Raw genomic sequence first — 25,663 nt, 5'->3', positions numbered from 1 at the left:
TCTTTTTTTACAACTCAGTCCTATGCAAGATTAAATGGAGATAGGCCCAAATTCTGTTTAGTAAAACGTATGCCCCGATAAAGATATTGGAGCTCATAAGCTTTAGAAGTGCTTAACTTACCTTTTAAGTTATACCTATTGCTACAACGTGTTAAGCCTATCAGGATATCAAACTGGATATGTCTAGTCTAACAGAGAGAAGAACTAAAGGTGACATGATAGCAGTCTTCTAATATTTGAGAGGCTGTCACAAAGAAGACATTTTCCAGGGCACTGTCCTGCCCTGTCCTGCCCTCAGGTATTTCTCCAAAGTACCTGAGGGCAGGACAAGAAGTAATGGATGGAAACTCATAAAAAAGAGATCCAATCTAATCCAAATTTCCTGACAGTGAGAACAATTAATCAGTCAAATGGTTTGCCTCCGGAAGTTGTGAGTGCTCCATTACTGGAGATTTTAAAGAAGAGATTGGAAAGTCATTTGTTTGAAATAGTAGAGAGTCTCCTGCTTCAGCAAGGGGTTGGACTAGAAGATTTTCAAGGTCGCTTCCAATTTTGTTTATGATATTCTGCCTCAATTTTATTTCTATTTTTTTAGTGCACAAGCTGCAGCCAGCTGACATTCGAGTGATAGCAGCACTTGGTGATTCAATGATGGTAAGTATGTCCACATTTTCAGTAATGCTGTTATTCCTAAGAATCTGAGAATGTCAGTTATTAAAATGACATCAAGCAGAATGTTAATCCTGAATGTTTATTAAATGAAATTTTATAATTGGCCATTATAGCTGGAGCTATGAAATGTTGTGTGCAAGTTCACAAAACAGATTCTTTCAGTATCCAGGTCAAATGGTGAATACCTGCCTACTTTCTTTAGTAAATGAAGGTTTTCTAGAATATTCCTCCATGTTGCTTTTGGTAGATTGATAGTATGACCTCAGCAGCAGCCATTAGCCAGATGTGAACATTTTGATTCTGTAAGAAATAATAAATTCGTGTTGATTGCATTTTATTTTTTTCTATTTTTAACAGATTGCTGAAGGTGCTAAAGCAATTGGTTTGAATGATATCAAAACAGCTTGGAGGGGACTTTCTTGGGGGTAAGTGTTTTTTTTCCCCAAATTTCATCCACGTTCTATTAAAAGTCTTCTCCAACACTGCACCTCTCAGGTGTGTTAGGACAGCAAGGCCTAGAATTCCCAACTGATGGTCCTATTATCTGGAGAGTAAAGTTAGATAAAACAGAAGTAGAATATATAACTAAAGATTCATGGTTGAAAAGTTCAGGTAATTATAGATATGAAAGAAATGAAAAAAGGCTGCATTATGGGATAGTTCTTCCTACATCATATTTTCATGCCCAAACATGCAGTTTGATCTTCCTCAACCACTTATTAAGGATCTTTTAACAATGTGCTACCATCTGGCAGTCTTTAGTGTGGCTTACATTTCTATCACAAACTGAATAAATAGCTCCTGATCAAGATTTGAGATAATTCCTAAGTCATTAAGCCTCCACTAGGAGTGGCACAAAGCAATGATAGGAAGCTTGCCTAATGCTTATATGTATGTAACAATGATTACATTAGGAATATTATCACCAATTCTCATCTACAGATTTTCTTCCTTGCATATCTTTGTGGAATGCTGATCATTTTGTCAAAAAAGCTCAATTCTTAAGAGAATGATTATTATTATGCTGGCATTTGGAATAAAAATACAATGAAATAAAGCCTTTCATTAAATTGGTACCTTGATATATCTTGGTACACCAAATACACAAAAATAAACAGGGCTATATTTTGCTGTTTAGTTGTATGTGTTCTCCAATTGTTTCCTCAGAAATTATGGCAAATATTTGTTATTTAAAATCTGAAAACTTTGAAAACAGAATTCATATATGCCTAATAGTTTATTTTGGAAGATATTTGTTTTTTTCAAAATCTATCCTCCCCTTTCCACAGTTGTTCTCTCTGACAGATAGTATGTGCTGGATGTAGTATTAACACTACTGACCAATTTTTATTATTATTTTTCAAGCATTGGAAGTGATGGAAGCTTAGAGACTCACACAACATTACCTAGTAAGTAGCCTGAAATACATCAAAATACAAAATAGGAATAGACATAATTAAATCTGAAATGTATTTGAATTGTGAATTATTGCTTTCCACATTTTTTCACTTTTTAATCCTCCTCTTCTTTAGTCAAACCAATGTTCAACATGCCATTCAAAGACATTATTATTAAAGTGATCTCTCTATGTATGATTTGATAATGGTTTGAAAAGCAAGATTTATAATATAGTTGGCTAATAGTTGTGATTTAATTCCAAATGTAAAGAAAACATAATTTCACCATATGAAGAGTTATGTCAGCTGTATTCCCATGGCACACTGAACTGGATAGTGAGTGGAATTAATCAGTTGTAAGGTTAGGGAAGAATAGGTTTACAGACTAGTGATTGTTTGGAAATAAAATGCCTTCTCTGGTCAGCCATCAGGGGAACAACATATTCCAGTCAGTAGAACAGCTGCCCTGCCCTGCCTACTCAGTTCCAAAATATAGAGCTGGATCTATTATGTGGGTAGAAAAGATAAGGTCTCTGCTTGGTAGAACATACTGCAGTCATTTGCTCCCTTGGTTACAAAGGAAACTAATCCCTTACAAATTAGGTTAGTGTCGTCAAAAAGATTCTTTCTGTAAGCATGTACACCCAGCAGTGAGTCCAAATGAGGAAGGGGAGAAACCCAGTCAGTGCCAAAAAATTAACATACTTTCCTACACTTCCAAATATAAATAAACTCCATGCAATGCTATTTGGTAGCCAGTTTATATAGCAGATACTGTATGTAAGATGGGGTTTGATGTTTGCTGTCCTGTTTCTAAAGGCTTCCTGGTTGTGTCCTGACTTCCAGGATATACTCTGAGTTACTTCCCAATGTTACTCCTCATTCTCTACCTGCCAAGTTGTTTTATGTCATGTCATGGGCTTGTCACTTGTATTTGTCTTTCCCCCTCCCTCACTTAGGTTAGCACAGGCCGTGTAAGGCTGTATCCTTTGCTGTTATTTTTCTTCCTCGTGGAAAGATTTATTTTCCATGCAGAGTATAAGTATGTTTCTGTCTTCATGGGCAATTTGGGAGGGAAAGATTGACAGGACCTGGGGAACCTGTTCTGTTCTTATGGTAGGCTATCTATTTCCCTCTGTGGTTGCATTGCATTTGTGTGAATTGTTGCTGCCCACTTCTCTTGTTACTTATTTATTTTATTTTATTTTATTTTATTGAATTTGTATACCGCCGTACTCCCGAAGGACTCAGGGTGGTGAACAGCCATAGAATAAAACATATAGATACAAAATTTAAAATAAACTAAAACGAATTAAAAAATTTGGCTGAACAAATTTAAAACCCCAATAATTTAAAACCAAATTGTTCTCCCTTCCATATAATCACAATGTCTCACTCTGTAGGAATTCTGAGAGCTGTAACTTTCAGGACAAAGATGGAGGAATTGATACTATTTTACTACAGTAAAATTTTGAAGAAACTATCTCACAAGTATCCCTTAGAATTTTATATTTTGTATTTTTGGACTTTCAAAACTAATCAACTCAAAGAGGTCTTCAATAAAAGATTGGACAGCTATTTGTTCAGGATCAAAAAAAGATCACTTGCCTTGGGCAAGGGACTAGAATAGAAGACCTCTTTCAGCCCCATGATTCTAGGCAATTTGGTGGAGATACATGGCTGTCTCTCACATTCTAATAATTCCAATCCTATTTTTCTCTATCTGTGAGGATGTTTATGAATTCTCACCCATTTTTACCAGTCAAATTTAATAGATACCATTATTTGTAACATGAAGAGACCATGTTCTATCTGTTTACCATGTAGCCATTCAAATGAATTGCCTATCTGAAACAGAGGTAACCCTTCTCATTTAGTAGCGTAGTGGTGGATAAAGACATAGCAATTCAAACAGAATTTTACAAACTAAGTATTCATAGCTATCTAACATCAACTAGCAGTCAAAAGACATGATGAAAGTCCTTAATTTCACAATACATGGGCAGGTTTCACCATAGTTTCAACTGGGAAATTGTGAACCTCCTAGACCAAGTCAAGTCCAAAACCGCTAGAAAATTCCTAGAAACCTGGCCTTTGGACAAATCAGTCATCAACAGGCACATAGAGATGAACAAGATCTACACACCATTCAAAAGAGACAAGCAAAAAGGAAAAAAAGGAAACTAAAACACCACCTTATTAGTAATCAATAGCCAACTAAACAGAGATGAACACCCAGATTAACATTAGACCAACAATCAAGAAGCAAATAATACCCCAATCAAGAAACTACTAACTCATACAAACAGAAAACAATAACCTGACAAGGAACTATCAAGAATACTACCACCGACACTGACAGGGAAGCCACTAGTATATAAATAGAGAACAAATCCCACTCCTTTCCAGCATTGATAATGATACCTAATTTAGTAATGAAACATCTGCAAGAAATCAACCAAGTTTAGAGAGCATTAAGAACCCCATAGCTATATTTTTTTCTAATAATTGTCCAGAATAATTAGGAAAACTTTTGTCAAATGTGAACTAACTTTCAATTATTGTAAGGATTCAGAAGCCTTAAAAGCTTTAAAAACCAACACTGGGAATGAGATGCTGATTCTTATTTACTGCAGAAACACTGATATTGAATTTCTCCTTCTCTGTCAGATATTTTGAAGAAATTTAATCCAGGCCTATTTGGTTTCTCCACTGGCACCCAGAAGGAAACTGCTGGGTTCAATGTAGCTGTGGGAGAAGCCACAACCTGGTAAGTTCCTGTGGGAGATATTTGGTCAAGGAAGTCCATGACTGAAATAGTACTGGAATATTTAAACTCACTAAACCAAAGCATATTCCAAAGCTGAGGGCTTTTCTTAAGATTAATCATCATACTAGTTGTTGGTTATAATCCAGTCTCCAGAATTTGGCGTGCAAAAGTATCACCCGAATAAGATTTTGGATGAGCTTGCTGGGGAATTAAAAGATTGCAAAAGTCCAGGGAGCCAGTTACCCACAGCATGAACTCATTTAACAAACTGATGAAATAATGTCCGAATATATTATATAACAAAGTGATTTAAAATTCATTTAGACTCCTATTCTCTGTTCTTCATCAGAGTTCTGTACCTACAGTACCTCTGACACTATTTAGTAAATCATCCTGAAAACTTTGAAGAATGCAGAATAAAAGTCTTAATACATTTTTAAAACTCTTATATAACATACTTGGAAGATACGTTACCAGATTGTGCAACAAACTGACTTCCATTAGCCCAGTTCTTTCGAAAGTTTTTCCATAAGGAACACAACAGTAGTTGCGGTCTTCTTGTTTTTATTTTTTTAAGAGATCTGATGATACCAAAATGACTATGCAGAAGGCAACATCATCATACAAATATCACAGTTATTGTTTTGATGTATAAAGCAAATACATATGTTTGATCATTTGCTTTCTTGTCTTCCCTATTGCTAGTGTCTATGATCTCAAGCTATGGGCCAACAGTTCCTCAGATTTTTCCAATCTTATGATTCCCATCCTTGAGGCAGCTCTGTGTTGTCCCAAATGTATTTCTATTCTCTGTTGATTTCTTAACCACTTCATTTGGTAAAAGCTGAATCCTGTCCAAAATCAACTGATTTCTATAATTCTGTCTGCCTTGGAAACATTTGAGCCAGTAGATGCCAGTTCAGGTCTTCTAAGCAGTCATGCATTGCTGGGCTGAAAGCCAACAAAGTGGAATTAATTCTTGGCAGACTCATGAACCTATATTCTGTTGGTATAGCACTGCAGTTTTAAGATGTGAGTCTTACCTCATTAAGTCCATAACTGCATGTGTTTTTCATAGACAATTTAACTAAATTATTCCCCCATACTTTTTCTGCATTTCATCTCCTATGATATTAGTCTGATGTAAAAATCTAACCATAATCTTATACTGTTCAATCTTTTACAGTATTATACCTGTTCGCATGCATTTGGCAACCCTAGACAATGAGGTCCCCATTTGATCACTTTTTGCCAAACACTAAATTGACTGCAGAGGGAGTTAGAGGTTAGACAGCATGACTGTGAAAAAGTCATTGCTGCCAGGTACACCCTTGAGAATGTAAAGCTTTAAATTTCTGTGCAGGCTGTCAGAGCCAATCCTTCCACAGAATAATTGATCAAAGCTTCTCTGCTCTTTGACAAGAAGGAAGGCTGGTTGGCAGGTGGCTGCTGTCTTGCAATATGACTGTTCACCGTGGCATCCACTGTTTCAGGGAATATATATTGGTTGCTGGTTTTGTTCATGAAGTGTTTCTTTCCGTATACACACAGACGAATATTGCTCTTGGGATGATAGTTCATAAAATAAAGGGAAGAAGTGAAACCACCAAAGTGAATGACCTTTGAGGAACTTGATTTTTGCAAATTCCCAGTATACAAAATGATCTGGTCCCATTGATTCATTAAATTTATTTCCTGGCTTTCCTTTAGGAAATTAAGGTGATATATCATCCTGCTCTTTTTCTCCAGATTGGTCTGAAAAAGTGTTTAGTCCAAAGTTTCCCAAAGCCCTCTGTGGCACTCAAAATGGAATTACCTTTTAACCTCTCTTAATGTTGTAATACACTTCTTCAACAGTTTACATATCATCTTTTAAATAAAATATACCTTTAAAATATCATATAATATCATTACTTAAAAGAATGGGGGCACTCATTGCTTTTTCTATTATCAATTGTTAGTGATGGTTTTCACACAGCCAGTTAGAGCACTATAACAGACATACATTCATTGTAGTCACTCTACCGTGCCTACCTATATCCTTAGCCTGGTTCACAGATAATGCTAAACATTAATGTGTTTTATTTGTTTATAGCTTAGCACAAAAGTAATGCATCTGTTATGGCATTTCTGTATGTAAAAACCCAATATCTGGTTCAACAAACCATAGTTTGAAACCCTTGCTTTGTACTTCATGGATATATTATAAAGATAAAAGTTGGAGAAGAAAAGCATCCTGAAAGTATATTTCAGAGTTTGGAATCTGAAGCAGAGCTAGATTCAGTTTTCAACCAGGGCTGCAATAGACCTCAGGGCCAATTTTAATCATTGATGGAAAATTACATAAATCTGATCATTCAAATGCATAAGTAATATATGTTAAAACAGATAAATCATGCAAAAGTAAAGCTCCTATTTTGTTAAGTGAAAAACAGCTTTCTGCCATTTTTCATTTCATGCAAGAGGACTCACAACTTTCATGAATTACAGACTCCCCAGATACCTTGCTTATTTCAGTATGTTGGTTGCACAAGAAGGTGATTTATTTTCATCTTTGTTGTTTTGGTAATGACTGTTGACAGCTGGAGAATGATTAGAAGTAAATCTTCAGGTCACACTATGAACTTCCTTTGGGAAATCCCAGTTCATTCTCATGATAAAGCTCACTCACAGTTTATTGGTTTCATGGAGGCTGCAATTTCAGAATGTGTGTTAGACATTTTTTCTTCTTTGTTTCTCTAGGAATATTTCAGCCCAAGCACATGAACTGGTAGAGCTAATGAAAAAGAACCCAGTAAGTCTATGCATTTTGGAAGCCTGAAGAAAAATCTAGAATCTTCGATGTTAAGTAGTCTTCCACATCATTGCACAGTTCAAGATAATAGTTATGGTCAAGATTTTGAAATCATTATAAAAAGGTTATAATTCCCTTTTTATGTAATATAAATTAATTATTGCATGATCAATATCAGCAGATTATCCTACATTATGATTCTAAGATTTTATTTTTATTTATTTATTTTATTTATTTTTATTATCTGAGTCCTGTTGGAGAAGGGCAGTATACAAATTAAATAAATAAATATACAAATTAAATAAATAAATTTGCTGCTGAAAATATCCACAGAGCAAATAGTCCTAGAACAGGGGTCAGCAACCCGTGGCTCTTGGGCCGCATGTGGCTCTTTCATCCCTCTGCTGCGGCTCCCTATTGTTGGTCGGCTCCACAATTGATAGGGCTTTCAGTTAGGGCAGGTAGAGGAAAAAGGATGCTGCGCTAGGAAGAGACTCTATGGCGGGGGAACTGGACTTCTGGTTGGCTCCAGAATTGAATGGGGGAGCTTCCGGTTAGGAACTTTGTGGCTCTTTGAGTGTTTAAGGTTGCCGACCCCTGTCCTAGAAGATGGTAACAAATGGGCAACATTATCTTATTTATTTTTATTTAATGTTATCCTACTTTTATTATTTTTATAAATAATTCAAGAGGAAAATATACCTAATACTCTTTCTTTCTCCTATTTTCCTCACAACAAACCTGTGCGGTGAGTTGGGCTGAGAGATTGACTGAACCAAAGTCACTCAGCTGACTTTCATGGCTAAGGCAGGATGCAAAGTCTGTTGTTTCTAGGCTAGCAGCTTACCAAACTGACTGTCCCAAGTTAATATATCTGCTACTTATTTATTTTTATTATACTATACACGAGTCCTAAGCAAAATCTGATTACATTTAAGGCGTTTCTTTTTTCCAAGTTTTATTTTTTGAACTCTACCTTTTTTTACACAACAAATACACAATAGGTGTTTAAAAATTAATACTACATAATAATATAGTTTCTAGACTGGTGCCTTAAACACTAGACCAAACTTGATTTATCGGAAGAATCCTGTCTCCTAATGTAAGATGGAAAGAGACAAGGAAGAATGCCTTTCTTAACCCAGATATTAGAATATGTTTCTGAATGAAAATAAAGCATATCATGTACGTCAATTTAACACATTACAAAAGTGCAAAATATATTTATTCCTACTGCACTCCCAAAAATGGTGTGGTGGGATCTCTAGATGTGGTTTGGCTGTGGAAAGCAGCCGGGATGCCAATGGATCAATGAAAATGAACATCAAAAATTTACTTTTGCTCTTTGGATCCAAACCTGAATCTCTAATCATGAGAGTTTTTAATGGCAACATGTAAAAAGGCCAAAAAAAAAAAAAAAAAGGGGGGGGGTGGGGGAGAAGAGGGAAAATTCTGGCCCATCCTTCTAACTTCGGTTCTTAGTGCGTGACATGGCAGGATCCTTGTCAATCATCATAAGCACTGCCTTCCTGCTTGTGTCTGATTGCAGTTTTACATTATGGAAAAGTAATAATCCAGCTGCAGGCACATCAGAAACTGAAGTAATAATATTGTTTTATGTAAACCAGGTGCAACCTGAATTTGCTTACTGTAGAAACATGCCCCCTCTCTACAGTATTCAGCAGGGGAAGACAGTGGTTTATCTTGCTTTTCATGCTGTTGCTTATTCTCTGTGCTTCTTTGAAATCTTACTTACTTCAGCCATTCTGCCTGTTGTTATCCACATACCAATCTTTTACACTCTGTACATTTCACACGTATCCATTACACTCAGAGGTCTTAGAACCTGGTCAAAACTTCTGAACAAGTCTTTAAATTTAGATTAGGCCTGGCTTCCTTTCTGGCTAATATCAGACACTTAGCAAATGTAACAGAAAGGGAGGAAAAAAAAAACTACAGGACTGCTGGAAGCTTTGCTGTAAGTCTGACAGTTGGGGAAGGTGCAGTTGATTGATTTTTATTTTCTGCGTGTAATTTGAATTATTATTTATTTTATTTTATTTTATTTTATTTTATTTTATTTTATTTTATTTTATTTTATTTTATTTTATTTATTTTATTTTATTTTATTTTATTTTATTTTATTTTATTTTATTTTATTTTATTTTATTGAATTTCTATACCGCCCTACTCCCGAAGGACTCAGGGCGGTGAACAGCCATAAAATAAAACACATACATATACAGAATTTAAAATCGAATAAAATGAATTAAATAAATTTGGCTGAATTAATACCCATAATTTAAAATACCCATATTTTAAAATACATTAAAATTTAAAATTTGCACTTAAGAATTCCATCTTAATTTGTCCTTGTGAAGATTAATCCTATCTGAACAGAACACACATGTGCTAAATAGTATCTGCAGATAAAGGGTGCTACAAATCTATTCTTAGTATAGAGATATTAAGAAATGGGGACAAAAAAGTGGCACTTTAAAATGTCTGACATTGTGCTGGAATCCGTGAGGGAGTCTGCTTTGTAAAGTTGACTCCTTCAAGATTTGCAGTGCAGTAACACGACTTTCAACTCTGCCTGGATAAGTAGTTTCAGTACTTATCAATGAGGCAGCTGAGTTACAAGGGACATAGGGCACCACTAGCATGGTAAAAGCAATGTTTTAATGCAACCCCCCCCCCCCATAACTAATTCACCTTGAGCATGGAATTACCTCAACCTTGATTTCTCAAATTTAGAAACTTCTTAATTCTATTATGCATGCATTAAATGAGAACACGAAGCAGAGATAAGAAACATGCTCTTATGTTGGTTGTCCAAAATTCATACAACTTGTTTTCCCTAGATCTCTGAATGTCAGAGGCATTGCCAGATTTGTTTTTTAATACAAACTATTTAGGGCTGATTGGAGAAAGAGGAAGAGTTGAGTCTGCCCCTCATCCTTTTACTTTGAAGAAGGAACCTGGGAAGGCTTCCAGGAGAGGAAAATGGCTGAGAATGCCATTTAGATGCCTCTCAAAAAAAAAAAAAAAAGGGTGTGTGTGTTGATGCTAAAATAGAGAACTGGGACTGGATGGTGAGCCTGGATCAGCAGAGCTTTTCTGGACAAGGGGAAGTTGGAGAAAATCCCATGCGTGTTCTGGAAGGCAATTCCTCCTAAGGAAATCTCCAGGTACTTCATGAATAGAGTGCCAGGAGCCAAGGAAGAAAGATCAAGCTGACAAACTTAAGCAGAGCCTGTAAAGGATACCGGTCCACCCAAACGCCACTTTTGAGAAAGGCATCTGGGCTTGGGGCCTAATGCCATCACTCTATTGGCACATCATTTTGTGCAGCTCTGAAACAAAAAGCAGAGCATTTCAAAACTCAGCACTTGGTTAACAGAAGTTGAGAGCTTTCTACATAATTGTACCTTTGGTTATCTACGGCAGCATCTATCCCACCTGGGCTGAGCTCAAAAAGCTGAGCAGGGTCAGTTTGGGATTGCACCTAGGTGGAAAATATTAGGCAAGAGTGGAATGATGAAAAAATATTCCCAGAGGAAGGCAATAACAAATCATTTCCATATTGTTATGCGCCTCCCTCCCAAAAAGTACATGCAATGTCTATGTTGTCAGAAGGAGTTGAGCTGATTGGAAGGAGGCTTTAGCATGACTTTTGGACTAGCAAAGATATGTAGAAAAAGGGAAATAATTTTCCTTTTTTCATTTCCATGTCTCCTTTCATCTCTCACTCCACCTCCCTTTCTTCCCCCTCTGTGTCTGATTATTCCTGGGAGCAGCTGAGTGGAAACATTGACATTTGAACAAAAGTCAGAATAACTGCTGGGTTCCCAGAGATCATGATCCCTGATTACAAAACAGAAAGAAGTGATGTCAAACACTGCAGGCATCCTTTGAAGTAAATGCGAGACAAAGTAACAGGCCAAGGAAAGAAATTCAATTAATGAGACAAGAAATCAGCAACATTAGTGATTTCCAGGCCAGGACAGATTCTCCAGCACTGCTTGTGATATAAACTTGTTGCTCTAAAAATAGCTCTGTCCATTCCTTTTTGTCTTGCATATTACAAAATGTTTTCCACAGAATTAAAGCCCTCAGCGTTTCCAATAGTTGGCGTAGGCTAAGCCCCAATCACAGGAATACAAATGTACCCTACACCACAAAGCATTCCCCTTCCTTTTTTTTAGCATTCCTGGCAAGAATTCTCAGTTTTCATTACTGAAGAAATGTTTCTGCCTCTCCTTCTTTATTTGTAGGCTAACATGAAAGTATGACAGTCTTTACAAACCCAATCTCTCATATCCATTGTGAATTGAAGCTTCTAGTATGGAGGAAACCAGAGAAGTTGTCCGGGTTTTTTTCTTCTTTCAAATGCATTGCCATTTGTCAAATATAAAGAAAACAAATCTGGCATTATTTCTTCTTTGGTGACTCTTGGCTGCTGTCTCCAATGTTCAAGCAGACCACCCTCCTCCAGACAAAAGAACAGATTTCAGCCTGTTTATTTCTATAAGATCCAATCAAAGCATGTTCATTTCATGGATTTTACAATAGCCAGTGACAGAGATGTTGTTGTGTTTATAGCCAGAACTCATGATTTCCCCCTTCTCCCATGCTTATAATTCCTATTTCATATATTTTGCTAATCTATATCAATTTGTATAAGTTTAGGGAAACGTTGCAGTTTCATACTGTTGTGAGCCACCCTGAGTCCGGCTGGAGATAGGGTGGCATATAAATCTCATTAAATAAATAAATAAATAAATAAATAAATAAATAAATTCAATCCATCCTGTTCCACATGCATTGATTCCATTTCATATGGAGGGTTTCCCAGAAAGAGAAATGTAGTCAGCCAATTGGGAACAATTGAAGGGTTCATTTGACTAAATGAAAATATTTGAGGTTGGACTAGTCCAGGGGTCTCCAATCTTGGCAACTTTAAGCCTGGAGGACTTCAACTCCCAGAATTCCCCAGCCAGCAAAGCTTGCTGCAAAGACCTCCAAGATCCCTTCCAACTCTGTTATTCTGTTCTGTTCTGTTAATGGATGTTTGAGAGAGTCGAAGGCTTGAAAGCAATATGTGTTACTGATAAATAAAATTAATAAAGTGAAACATAAGCTTTAGAATCCCCTTGAAATAATTCCTATTTCCTTAGAATAGACTTGAGGCCACAAGTTCTAAACTTTACCAATAACAATTTCTATAGTTCCAAGGAACAGATTTGAGAGCACCAGGACAAAAGCACTTATCTCTTATTATCCCCAAAGAAACTCTGACATTTATAATATTGAATCCCATTTCTTTTATTCTTTATTAGAACCTCAACTATAAGGAGGACTGGAAGTTAATCACCATCTTCATCGGAGTCAATGACCTCTGTCAACACTGTTTAGATAAGGTATGCAAGCAGAATACTCGTAGTTAAACCTATTAAAACTGAGCCTTATTAATCCTACAATAGCATCATTCTTCAAGTTCTAGCTATTAAATAAAATGACTGTTAAAATTCACTTTGTGAGAGAACAGATAATTTATTATTTTATTTATTAGGTTTTTAAATCTCACTTTTATTACTTTATAAATCACTCCATATTTGTTGGAGTGATAATGGATAATATGGATAATACTCCCTCCTATTTTCCTTGCAACAACTACCCTGTGAGTTAGGATGGGCTGAGGGAGAATGACTGGCCCGAAGTCACCCAGCTGGCTTTTCATGCCTAAAGTGGGACTAGAACTCAGTACCCTGGTTTCTAGGCCAGCACACTAATCACTACACCAAACTGATTTAGTTGTTTTCAGACATTCACCAGAAATGCAAAATTTGAAAAGAGAGAGAATTGAGAAATCAAAACATATGGAATATTTTTTTAAAAAAAATTCTCTGAAAAATATGAAGAGAAGTAGCAGTTCTGCTACAAAACAGAAGAATCTTCTACAATGTTGAAAACCAATTTGGATTAATCATTTTTGTACATATACCATGGGATATTGAGATTCTATAGAATGAAAGTACAAATTTACAGATTTATTTTAATAAAGATGATTTTAACAAAAATCATTTATTTTAACAAAGATCATATCGGAAAAGACCAGCAGAGATTCAGATAATAATACTTAAAATTTCTGCTGGTGAACTTTATTTTAAATTTGTAAAATATATTTTTGCACATTTCTGAATAATTGTGAAACCATATTTCAGATCATGAATATTATTGCAAATTATACTTTCTTTCCTGACTTACACAAACCTGATTTTGTTTTCATATAAAGACTCTAAATTAGCTTACATTCCTTTTAATTGGTTGAGACAACTAAACTAATTTCTAGCAATTTTATAAAGCATTAAAATATTCTTCCCATCTCTGTTCCCTCCAGATGTGTTTTGCTGGTTGGCTAAGGCTGCATGAAACCAATTAAACAAACTATATAACCAATATTGAAGAAAAGAATAAGAGCAAAAATTAAAAATGAATGGAGCAGCAAAATTACACTGTCAATATTCCTATTGAGCACTACTGAAATTCAAATTAAATAATATTTTTCACTCTGCCTAGAAAGGATAGGGCTACAATACAGCGTATTGTGTATTAGAGTACATTCCTTTAGGAAGGAGTTTTAAAAGGAAGAATTATTGTGAAAAGAATGCCTTATCTTGAATTGATTCCATTTTTAAGGAAATAGGTAAAAACCAGAATCTCAGATTGTTATGATCTGTGATAATTATAATAATGCCTCATAAATACATGACACTTTTGTGAATATAAAATATATAGAACTCAGGCAAATCAAGCTGTTTCATGGACATTCCATATGGGTGAGCATTAGGGATTGTCAAAGATAGCACGAATAATCTGGTATTCTATTTTCTGCAGGAGGCATATTCAGTGGAAAAATATGTAAACCACCTCCAGGAAGCTCTTGATATCCTTTACAAGGAGGTAAGAGTTTGAGACACTCTAGACGGCTGAATTCTTGCCACCTCTATTAAATGTTGCTTACTTCCCTTGGCATTTCCATGATTATTTTTCATTCCCATCATTCTATCCAAGTAGCTGGCATCAGTACAAAGGGTCATCCGGTGAATATGAAAACGAATGGTCAAGAACACGGGTGGAATTGTAATATGAGGAAAATGACACCATGTTACTATATTTTATTCACCTCAGTTAACATGGAACTGGTTCCTTAAAGTGTACTGTAAAAATGAAGACCTTCTGCTTGAGACAGCAGATGGCAAGTTGTCGTGCTGGTTTTGTGAATTTTCAGTATCCCAGGTTCTTTACTGATACCGAGTTATATTGGTGAAATAATTCAGGAAAGGATGAAGTAGAGTTTGCTCAGTAATCCTGAGGTCATGGTCAGTCTGAAATTCTCCAATTTCATCTGTTGTTATCTTTTAATTCAACTTAAAATTGTGAGCAAAAAAAGAACATCAAAGCATACAGGTCTAGGTCAGCCTGAAAGGAGGCACCATGCAGCTTATTTCCCAGCTTATTTCTGTTTTCTCTTTCCCTTTCCTTAGCCAAAGTAGGTGGCTTAAATGTGTGGTCTGTTATGTCTATTAAAAAAAGCTTTGAGTTGCCAAAATTATACAGTCATCATTAATGCCTGTAGAAAAAGCATTGTATCTTAGCAGAACTTACGTTCTGGTTTTACTCAGTTTTAGCTATAATGTAAATATCATGCATAACATATTAGTGAAGTGCAATAGCTCCCTGCTGTTCATTTTTTCCTACTTCCTGGTCTGTGGGTTACACAAAGGCCAGGTACGTTCAGAACTAATCTGTGTATAACCTTTCTGTGCTGTTTGTTGACTAGCTTGTGCTTTGGGGAATCAATAAAGCTAGTTATTGTAATTCCTGCAGCTCCCTCGGGCCTTTGTCAACATGGTGGAAATAATGGAACTCACTGGACTGCACCAGATAGAAAGGGAAGAATCCAAATGCATCCTTCCGGGGGTGTAAGTAAGCAGATCATGCATAGCAGTCTGTACTGAATTCTATTTTTAGGGCTAATCTGTATCGTCTTCATTCATAAAGCAGCCACAAAGAACTTTAAAATCTGTGCTCTGTCAGATACTATTGGATTTGGGACCTGTGAAGCAGCAGATGCTACAAATATAACACTCTGTTCAGTTTTTCTGTAACTCACATGGGAGCAGCTTCTATTGATTTCCTTTAGAGATACAGCTACTTCAGAGAGATAACTTTGAGTTCCAGGTTTTTTGTTCAGATAATAACAAAACTGAACACAATCCACAAAATCAGAACAGCACCAAAACATAGACTTTAAAAGCATCTTAAGATATTTTCTACTTCTTATCTCAGTAACCATGTCACAACAAACTCATTATTTTTGCTTGGTGCAGTGAAGTGTTTTGTTTATATTGTTAGTTTCATTCTCCAAGGTAAGAACAATGTGGAATTTCAATATTTTTCTTGGAAACATGCCTGAGATTTGGACCTTCTAAGAGAGGGATCAATGGTTTTCCATAAATTGATGACTCTAAATAGCATTAACCAATCTATCCAATAATGAAGGATTCTGGGAACTGTAGTTCAGCAACAGTTAAAGGGCCATATGCTAGTTAGCCTCAAACTCCAATTCAATAAGTCACATAAAATTCATATCAGACAACAATAGATTTATGTGCTAAATTTGCTACATGTAAACTGGCATCCTTAGTTATAGTAACAATGTGCTATCTTTAGCCTAGAATAGAAGCATATTATTCTGGTCATTGTCATCGAAACACAGAAAGTGACATTGAAACTGACATGGATCAGCATATGTTAGTATTTTTTTTCTAAACTCTTTAAATTTAGATTGGTTCATATTTATCTTCACTTTCAATGTTGCTCACTTTTAGGAGCCTTTGTCCATGTTTTCTAAATGCTTGGAATAACTCTTCTGATCTGCAAGAAATGGAGATAATTAACAGAGATTTTCAGGTAAAAAAGTTCTTATTTACTTGATTCCAAGACTTCAGCCATGCATTCTTTTAAGCAAACATCATAGGGATGAAAAAAACTCTGTTATGGACTTTTTAAAAAGTGATAAGTGTGGTCTACCAAAATAAAACTTGTCATAGCCAGATGTAAATAAAATTCACAGAGAATGAGATTATTAAAGAATTTCTCAGATCAATAATGCACTGCAAACCGGTGTATATCTGGAAATATTACATGGGGGAGGAGTGAATTTGGGAATGTTGACTTTACAGACAATTGTGTGTGTGTTGGCTTTATTTGCAATCTAAGAAAATGTAGAACATTTGATAGAACAAAGTAGTATTTCAAAGTGGTACTCATATGGAATGGGTTTAGACTGTGGGTGACGATTCGTTCTCCAAGCTTGTCAGTTGGTTTCTGAACGTTTCGTTACCAGCTTAGGTAACATCTTCAGTGGAGTTTAGGGGATGTCAGTGTCAATGTTCTTCTGTTTATAAGAGCTTGAGGTGTGGATGTGTCAAGTGAGGATCTTGTGATGGGTCAGCTGTGAGTCTTCAGTGAGTCTTCTGATTGGTCTTGTGATAAGGAGATTATATCAGGGTCATTGAGAAGTGAACTGGGGGGGGTTGCGTGGGTTGGCTGTGTGGTTGGTTTGGATTTGGAGGGGTTTATAGGCTGGTTGTAGGTCAATATGTCTATTGACAGAATTGCTTGTGGAGTGCCAGGCTTCGATGAATTCATGAGCATGGTGGGTGGTAGCGTGGCTGATGATTTTTGTGTTGCTCCAATCGAATGTGGATACTAGAAAGCAAAAAGGCACCATTTATATATGAATGACTCTGGAAAATCTTAAGTTCATCAAAACAAACAAACAAAAAACCACACTTTAGAAAGAAACATAAATAACCTAATTACCACTGAACATGCACTGAATACTGATCCACTGCTTTAAGAAAACTAACCAGGAAGATCCAAAGCAGGGGTGAAATCCAGCAGGTTCTGACAGGTTCTGGAGAACTGGTAGCAGAAATTTTGAGCAGTTCGAAGAACTGGTAGTGGAAATTTTGAGTAGTTCAGAGAACTGGCAAATACCACCTCTGGCTGGCCCCCGAGTGGGGTGGGAATGGAGATTTTGCAATATCCTTCCCCCAGGAGTGGGGAGGGAATGGGGATTTTGCAGTATCCTTCCCCTGGAGTGGGGTGAGAATGGAGATTTTGCAGTATCCATACCCATACCCACCAAGCCACACCACACCCACCAAGCCATGCCCACAAAACCGTAATAAAAAAAATTGGATTTTACCACTGATCCAAAGATGCTTTTTCAAAAGGCAACTGGACTTTCTGCTTTTTCTTTGAAATTTTCTTTGAAACCATAACTTGGATGACTGAGAATCTCCATAGACATTTAACCAGGAGCACAAAACAGACAATCCTGGGAAAAGGCAAGGTGTGGTTGCAATAGAAGCACTTTGCAATGCATGTATTGTTTCAGGTTCCGTCTGTAGCTTGAACTTGGAAATTCTCAAGAGTGATGATCAGCCAAGGTGTCTTGTTTCAGCAGTTGCATTCTTCTTCCACATACATTCACTCGTGACTCATATCAAACCCCGGGTCTCTTTTTCCCATTATCTTTATTTTGTGTACCAATTTCTATATTTTTAATTTTTCTAAACTCTCAACTTGCAGTATGATTTATGCCAGAAATTTATTGTGACATGGCATCTGATAACACAGTTATGGAAAGTCTTACTTTGACAACATCAAAAGCAGTGTCTTTCCATTTGTCAAAGAATTATAAGGAAAGACGACCTTTGATATTCAGGATTATAAGTGAAAAGACAGCAACTGAACAGAGATGAAAATACAGTAATTAGGCAAAGCATTTTTTTTTTATTGAAAAAGTTTTCAAATACAAATTTTTTCCCGCATTTTTCTCCCCCCCTCCTCCCTAACCCCCCCTCACCACCCATCCCCCCGTGACTTCTTCACAACAAAAACCTAATTCATAACAGATTATATAATATTTTACCATCCCCTTACTCCCTCCTCTAAATACTGACCCTTACTTACTAATAATATTATTAATATTATTACTTCCCCCTTTTACCATACATTTCAAAATATCATTCTACTATAACATTGCATAATAACTTCTAATTTAGCATAATAATATTATTATAACTCCCAATTTAACAGTAATCTGCCCTTTTTCTCCTCCCCCGTACTTATATCTGTATATTAATACAACATTTCATAACAACCTTCCACTTTAAAACTATATAATAAGTCCTGCTTTAACATTTAATCTTTTGTGTATATTAATATAACATTTCAAAGCAGCCTTCCCCATAAATCCTAATTTAGCATTTATTCAGCTCCATCCATTTGCTCCACTCCCATAAATATATCACTTAAGCATCCCTTTTCTTAAACTAGACAATCAGTAAACTAACCTATCTCCACCCATTTTCCTACAAAATTGCCATACACAACAATTCTTAATATCTTTAATCTACTGCCCGCCCTACTAAAAAAAATATTCCGTTATATAGAAAAAATCAATAACTTTAAATTTATAATCCATATAATATCTTCTTTGATGTCTTTCCACTAGATTGTTGAGTACATCATCCATATTAGGGTAACATAGCATCCTAGTTGCAACAGATTGTTCAAAATCCTCAGTTATCATCTGCCCCCATCAGTAATAAATCTCCTCATATATATATAAAAAAGGAAAACAACCACCCGAGTGACATTATAATTATATTCCATATAATATCTGTAACTGTGGTTTTCTTCAGGATTATTAATTCCCATCATCATAATGGGTAACAACCAGATCTTCTGCGTGCCCCAGCGTAGCTCTCTTGCCTTATAGCTCAACATAAATATAATACATTTATCAATAAAAAGAAATCCAAAAGAGATAATTCCAATCTAACCAATTTAAGGCTCTTTTCACATCCCAAAATTACGGCATTGCAGAGGTCTGTCACTCTCCTCAGGATAATGTTAACCAATACTTCGCCTCAACTGTCTTTTCATATATTCAATCATATTTTTTTTAAAAAAAAAAAAACTGGCTTCACTGTTGCTTAATTTAGAAATTTTTATTTTTGTGAGACCTATTCCTTTTTTTCTTTTCCTTTTGTGGGTTTGATCTCCATCCTAATTTCCTTTCTACAAGTTGTATATCGACTGGTCGATTTTCATTATGCTTTATGACTTGATCTTGTTGGTTTTGCTTTTGTAACTCATATTTCTTTTCTATCAATTGTATATCAGCTAATTGATTTCCATGCTTGTCTGTGACTTGATGAATCATCATCACGTTAGAATCCGATGCCGCTTCTCTTTTATTTGTAAATAATCCAGCTGAGGTGTCTAAAGAATCCGAAGGCAATTTGTCTACAGAAACCTCTATAATTCGATGTTTTCCCTTTATTTCCAATTCCTTCTGCTTATCCTATATTGTGCATAAAGACGTTGAATTCATTTTCAAAATTTTTTGATAAAATTCTTCCGCTTTTTCAACAGTATTTAATTGATATCTTTCTCCTTGATATCTCAATATAATACCAACTGGAGCATCCCACCTGAATAGAATATTTCTTTTTTTAAGTTCAGTCACCAGAAAACCAAATTTCTTTCTTTCCAATAACATCTTGGGCGGGAGCTCTTTGTATATCCAAATCTTTCTTCCAAACCATTGCAAAGTAGAGTTGTAAGAATTTTGCACAATATTATTTCTTATCTCCTTATCTGTAAAATAAATCACCACATCTCTAGGCAATTGCCTTTGCTTTGCAGTCCAGGAATTTATTCTATAAACTCTATCGATCCTACAAAATATTTCCTCAGGTTGGACCTTTAAAATCCCAGCCAGAATTTCAGAAGGTATTTTCCTTAAATCATCTCTGTTATTTTCCTGCAGTCCTCTCAGTCTAATCGTATATTCAGTGAAATTATATTGCATCATTAAAACTTCTCTTTCAATCCGTTGTTGTATATTTTCTGCATTACAGGTCTTTTGATCAGCCTCCATTTTAGGTTTTTCTTCTAAGCTATTATCTTGAGTATTTGTCAAGTCATTTTCAATTTTTTGTATTCTATTGTCCAAATTGTCCTCAATTTCTTCCATTTTAGACTCTAATAAATTAGTATTTGCATCCAACTGGATCATAAATTCTGTAAAACCATTAGCCATTTTTATAATCTTTCGTTCCAAAATATCAAACTTTAATTGCACCAATTCTTTAATTTCCTGCTTAAATTTTTCAAAGTTCTGATTCACAATCTCATCCCTTCTTACAATCTCCTCCAAGAGAAATTCAATTATGTTAAAATCAGGTTTCTGACTCTGGAGATTTAGAACTTGTTCATGTAGTTTGTTAATGGGGGAATCCCCCCCACTGCTTGTTTGTCCGCCTTTGTAAGTCTTAATGCCATGTTTCCGCCCAGACAAACTTTTTTAGAAAAGAAAAGAAAAGCAGAGAAAAAAAAAGCTTCTTTCCAACCAAGATCAATATCAAATCTCCAGGAGAAAGAAAACACAAAAGTGGAGTTTTATCTTCAATTGTAGCCAAGAGTATTTATTCCGCTACTTTGTAGTAATAGAAAACGGAAGGACTTTCCCTTTCAGCCCCTTCTCAAGCCTCGGCAGTCGCCATTTTTAAAAATTCTTTTTTCCTTCTTCCCTTCTTGAATAACTTTTATAAAATAAATGAAATACTTGCGATTCAGGATCACAGGTCCAACTCACGTCCTCTTTAATTAATCTGTTAAATTTGTAGGCTTGTTCTTGTCGCCTAGCTCTGCATAAGCAGAGGTCTCCCAAAGTCCGGAGCGGCGGCTAGGGAAATGGGGAGTCTCATCTGCTTCGTCCCCAAAAGTAAAAAAAAAACTTTTGGGGCTACGCAGAGAGCTCTACCTGCCCTCGCCGGCTCTATCTCCATTTCCTCGTGGAAACGGAGTTTTTTCGAGCCGCCATTCCGTTGTGAAGGCGGCTCTTTACAGGCAATGGGGCTGGCGGTCCCGAGGGATCGTCTGGTGGCGACCAGGCAAAGCATTTTTTTTTTTTAAAAAAATACATATTTCAGGAATCAAGTTGGGTAGTTTTTTATGATACTACCCTGTTTACACCACCGGGTTTTTTTTTTTTTCTTTTCTGAGAAGCTGCAAAACAGAGGAGCAAGTAAGTAGAACCATCATTTCCAACCAACGTCTCAGAAATAGTACAATTTATTTCTGTTGATCAGAGAATCTGTATGAACTGAGTTTAAGTGTATAGTTTCTAGAAGGCAGAATGTTTGAGTTAGCATTTGTAAACTGGAGAAAAAAAATGGCCTTGAAATTTACTACAGTTCATTTCCAAACAGATTAAAAGTGCAATGATGTTCAACAGTGGCCATTATGATCAACGGGACGATTTTGCCATTGTTGTGCAACCATTTTTCCGAAACACCTTCCTATCACTAGACAGTGTAAGTTACTGTGTGTTGCTGAAGCCTTCCTTATTACATCCGAATTTGTTTTACTGTGTACAAGACAGATACAAAGGGTGAGGTTTACATCTTCTTTATAACCACATTATCTGCCTTGTCTGCAAGGGAAACTGCAAAACAGAGGAGCAAGTAAGCAAAACCATCATTTCCCACCATTGTCCCAGCAACAATACATTTTAATTCTGTTTATCAGGTTTGAGGTCACAGAAAATCTGCATCAATTAACTTTATAGATTCTAGAAGGCAGGAGTTAACTGATTCTGGATTTCAGACACAAAGAACAATGTCTAAAGATAATGCTACATTTTGCAGGGGCGCGCATGCGCGTGCACACAGAAACTACCATGTTTAATTATAAGAATTAACTAGGTAGCCTGAAATATAATTTGAATTAAAGGAAATATTAAAAAAATATTTAAAAATAAAAAAAAATACTGACCTAATATGCAAGGACTTGTGTGTGAAGAATTAGGGCAATGCATATTACAATATTTTAACAGGCCCATGAAAATGATAACTGGGTTTAAGACATACATTTTTTATCCAAGTGCATGCAATTAGCTATCTAAAATAACTCTTTCCAGTTTTAGCATCACATCAGTTTAGCCCTGCTTTGTATCTCTTCACTATTATTCCATCATTTCTCAGTTGATGAATTGGAACTGGAAAGCTGAACTGCTGAAATAGGTTATAAGAAGATGTCAGGTGACAGGAAACCTTAGTGTTGGTAATTAGCATGTGATAACAAGTTTCTCTACTAATATTCACTTCATGTTGCAGTAATTGGAAGGAATTCTAAAAATTAACAATTTATTAGGCCTCAGAAATTATCCAGTAAAATAATTGAGCCTTGTCACTGTATCTATTTAACATCTTCATTATGATATAATTTTTTTGTGGATTTAAGAGCTGTGATGGCACAGTGGTTAGAATGCAGTGCTGCAGACTACTTCTGCTGACTGCTGGCTGACTGCAGTTCGGCAGTTTGATTCTCACCAGCTCATGGTTGAGTCAGCCTTCCATCCTTCTGAGGTCAGTAAAATGAGGACCCAGATTGTTGGGGGCAATATGCTGACTCTGTAAACCGCTTAGAGACGGCTGTAAAGCACTGTGAAGCGGTATATAAGTCTAAGTGCTATTGCTATTGCTAAGTCCACCGGATTTAAAACAAGAATTTATTAGCTTCAAAAATATTATTTCACACAATTTTAAATTTTCTCTCATCTTTTCATTTTTTGAACATGTACTTTATTTGCTTTCTATCCTTAGGCACTGAGAGCCTCTGATTACCAAAGTGTCCCAGTGGATTAAAATAGGGCAAAACATTTTAATTAAAACCAAAAATATTGAAAACGTATTTAAACCACAGTTAAAAGTTTATATTAAAAGCTTTTTAGAAGTGAACAAAGGAGTTAGACCTATTTATTCAGCAAGGAGTGCATTCCAAAGAATTTGACCCCCTTCATCTGAAAAGCTTACTATAACAGGAGGGACAATTCTTCAATGCACCTCTAATGACTGTGTGTATGTTTGTGTCTGCTGGGAGTGGGAATCATACAAAATGAGACAATATTTCAAAAGCCTATGACTAAATTCTAGTCAGCTTTAGAGACAGCTATACCAGTGCTTTATCCTACTCATGAAGGTCTATATGTAATTTGTGAGAATTGATGCTAACTTGGCAGCACGCAATCAATCAAATGTCAGTGCTAAATTTTCAGTTATAAGTAAGATAAATGCAGGGGACCGGATATGGATTTTAATCCTGTGTTAGGAGCTGGAGGGAAAATACTCTCTATCTTAATATAGATATTTCCTCCTTTTTTTCAAAATAAGAAAAAGCATTGTAGTTTAGTTGCATTCTATTAAAGGTAAATATTTATCAAAATTACCAATTGGAAAAGATAGTCCCCCTGGACTTGAAGTGTTATAGCCCTACAAATTTCAGACGGTGAGGTGTATGTGTATACTCCTCACCAGTATAAATGAAAAAAGCCAATTGATAACTGGTGGTTGCTGGAACATCTATATTTATAATCCTGTAATTTCTCTTGGTAGGTAAGATTTGACTAGCAAATCTTGGCTCAGAAACAGAAGACAAGGAGCCAAAATGTACATGAGAAATGCCAGAGACTTGCTAACCAGGAATAAATGATTATCTGAAATGGAATAATGTTTTGTATTAAACTATAGGAAGGAAAACCAGACCTGAGTTTCTTTGCAGTGGATTGCTTTCATTTCTCTGAGAGAGCTCATGCTGAAATGGCTGTGGCACTCTGGAATAATATGGTAAGTGAATCATAGAATCCCTGAATTCAAAGGGACCTCAGAACTCATCTAATGGCCTCACAGCCATCTTAATGTGTTTGCCTCCTGTCCTTGACATTGGAAGAGACTATATTGCTTCCTAATAGCCTTATATTATTGCACCTCAACAATGAGCCTGCTCAGTGTTGCTGCTCTTACACAATTCAGTGGGGGTTGTTTTGGAACAGGGATTAATGGAATCCCTATCATTCTTTTCCCTTCCACCAAGCATCTGGTTGATCTTTAATTTTGCCAAAAAATATTCTGAATGGATGGGACCCACATTTCATCTGGGGAATGGGTGACCTGCCTTTCCACATGTCTTCTCCTTTCCCAAGTCTGGGCTGGAAAAAACAGCTCCATATCTGGAGAGTTTCCCCACCATTCCCACTGGCCAATCACAAAAAGGGATGGCTTTGATGTAATAATTGCTTCCATTCCTTTGGGGACATATCATGATGGATTAAAAGTTCAAGTCATAGGAATATTGATCTGATTGAATTTCTGGCTAGAAGTTTTGAAAACAATATATTCCAGAAGAATTTTCTTAAATTTCAGTGGTAATATTGAGATAAATAAAGTTAGAACATCAGTATGACTATGAAAGAAATATAATATGAAAGTTAGAATATCAATATGACTATGATGATCACTGAGTGTTGTATCTTGCAATTTATGATGATTGTATTTTATGATTATGATCATGATTTATCACTTGTTGCTTGTTGCTTGTATGTATACTGAGAACCTATGCACAGGGGCAAATTCCTTGTGTCTAATCACACTTGGCCAATGAAGAAATCCAATCCTGTCCTGTCCTGTCCTGTCCTGTCCTGTCCTGTCCTGTCCTGTCGTGTCCTGTCCTATCCTCAAATACCAATCCTTTAATATAAATTAGTGTCAGCCTTCACCAACATGGTGTTGTTTGGATGTGCTTCTCTTTAGTACCCATTATCTCTAGACAACATAGCATTCAGCTACAAGTGTAGTCCTTTTCATGAACATCCCTGGAAGTAGGCCATTACATTTTTTTCTTTGCAAGACCTGCCAATACCGAAAAGATGATCTTCCTTGCAACCTCTTCTGAAATTGCTGAAACTGTGACAGCATAGTTTCCCACCATTCTGAGACAGGAAACACATGAAAATATTTTTGTAAAAAAAAAAAAAGAACCCAAGAGAGAAAGAATGAGAAATACTTTTGCTCATTGATGTGGCATCATTCATTTGTTTTG

General features: G+C 36.0%; 1 protein-coding gene across 1 annotated transcript in view; it reads left to right on the top strand.

The window, feature by feature from the left end:
* The window catches only part of PLB1 (phospholipase B1), a 120,580-nt gene that overhangs the window by 81,376 nt on the left and 13,541 nt on the right, over nucleotides 1-25,663 (top strand). The window contains exons 44-54 of the mRNA XM_070949718.1: nucleotides 596-654; nucleotides 1,030-1,097; nucleotides 2,038-2,081; nucleotides 4,740-4,839; nucleotides 7,582-7,633; nucleotides 12,976-13,056; nucleotides 14,534-14,599; nucleotides 15,527-15,621; nucleotides 16,531-16,612; nucleotides 21,997-22,101; nucleotides 24,316-24,411. Coding sequence (XP_070805819.1) covers nucleotides 596-654; nucleotides 1,030-1,097; nucleotides 2,038-2,081; nucleotides 4,740-4,839; nucleotides 7,582-7,633; nucleotides 12,976-13,056; nucleotides 14,534-14,599; nucleotides 15,527-15,621; nucleotides 16,531-16,612; nucleotides 21,997-22,101; nucleotides 24,316-24,411 — 848 coding nt within the window. The remainder of the gene's footprint in view (nucleotides 1-595; nucleotides 655-1,029; nucleotides 1,098-2,037; nucleotides 2,082-4,739; nucleotides 4,840-7,581; nucleotides 7,634-12,975; nucleotides 13,057-14,533; nucleotides 14,600-15,526; nucleotides 15,622-16,530; nucleotides 16,613-21,996; nucleotides 22,102-24,315; nucleotides 24,412-25,663) is intronic.

Source organism: Pituophis catenifer, unplaced genomic scaffold, assembly GCF_029215685.1.
Source record: "Pituophis catenifer annectens isolate HBS135680 unplaced genomic scaffold, rPitCat1.0.hap2 SCAF_1, whole genome shotgun sequence".
Lineage (NCBI taxonomy): Eukaryota > Metazoa > Chordata > Lepidosauria > Squamata > Colubridae > Pituophis > Pituophis catenifer.
The sequence above is the reverse complement of the archived record's forward strand: the minus strand, read 5'-3'. Positions and strand labels throughout refer to the sequence as shown.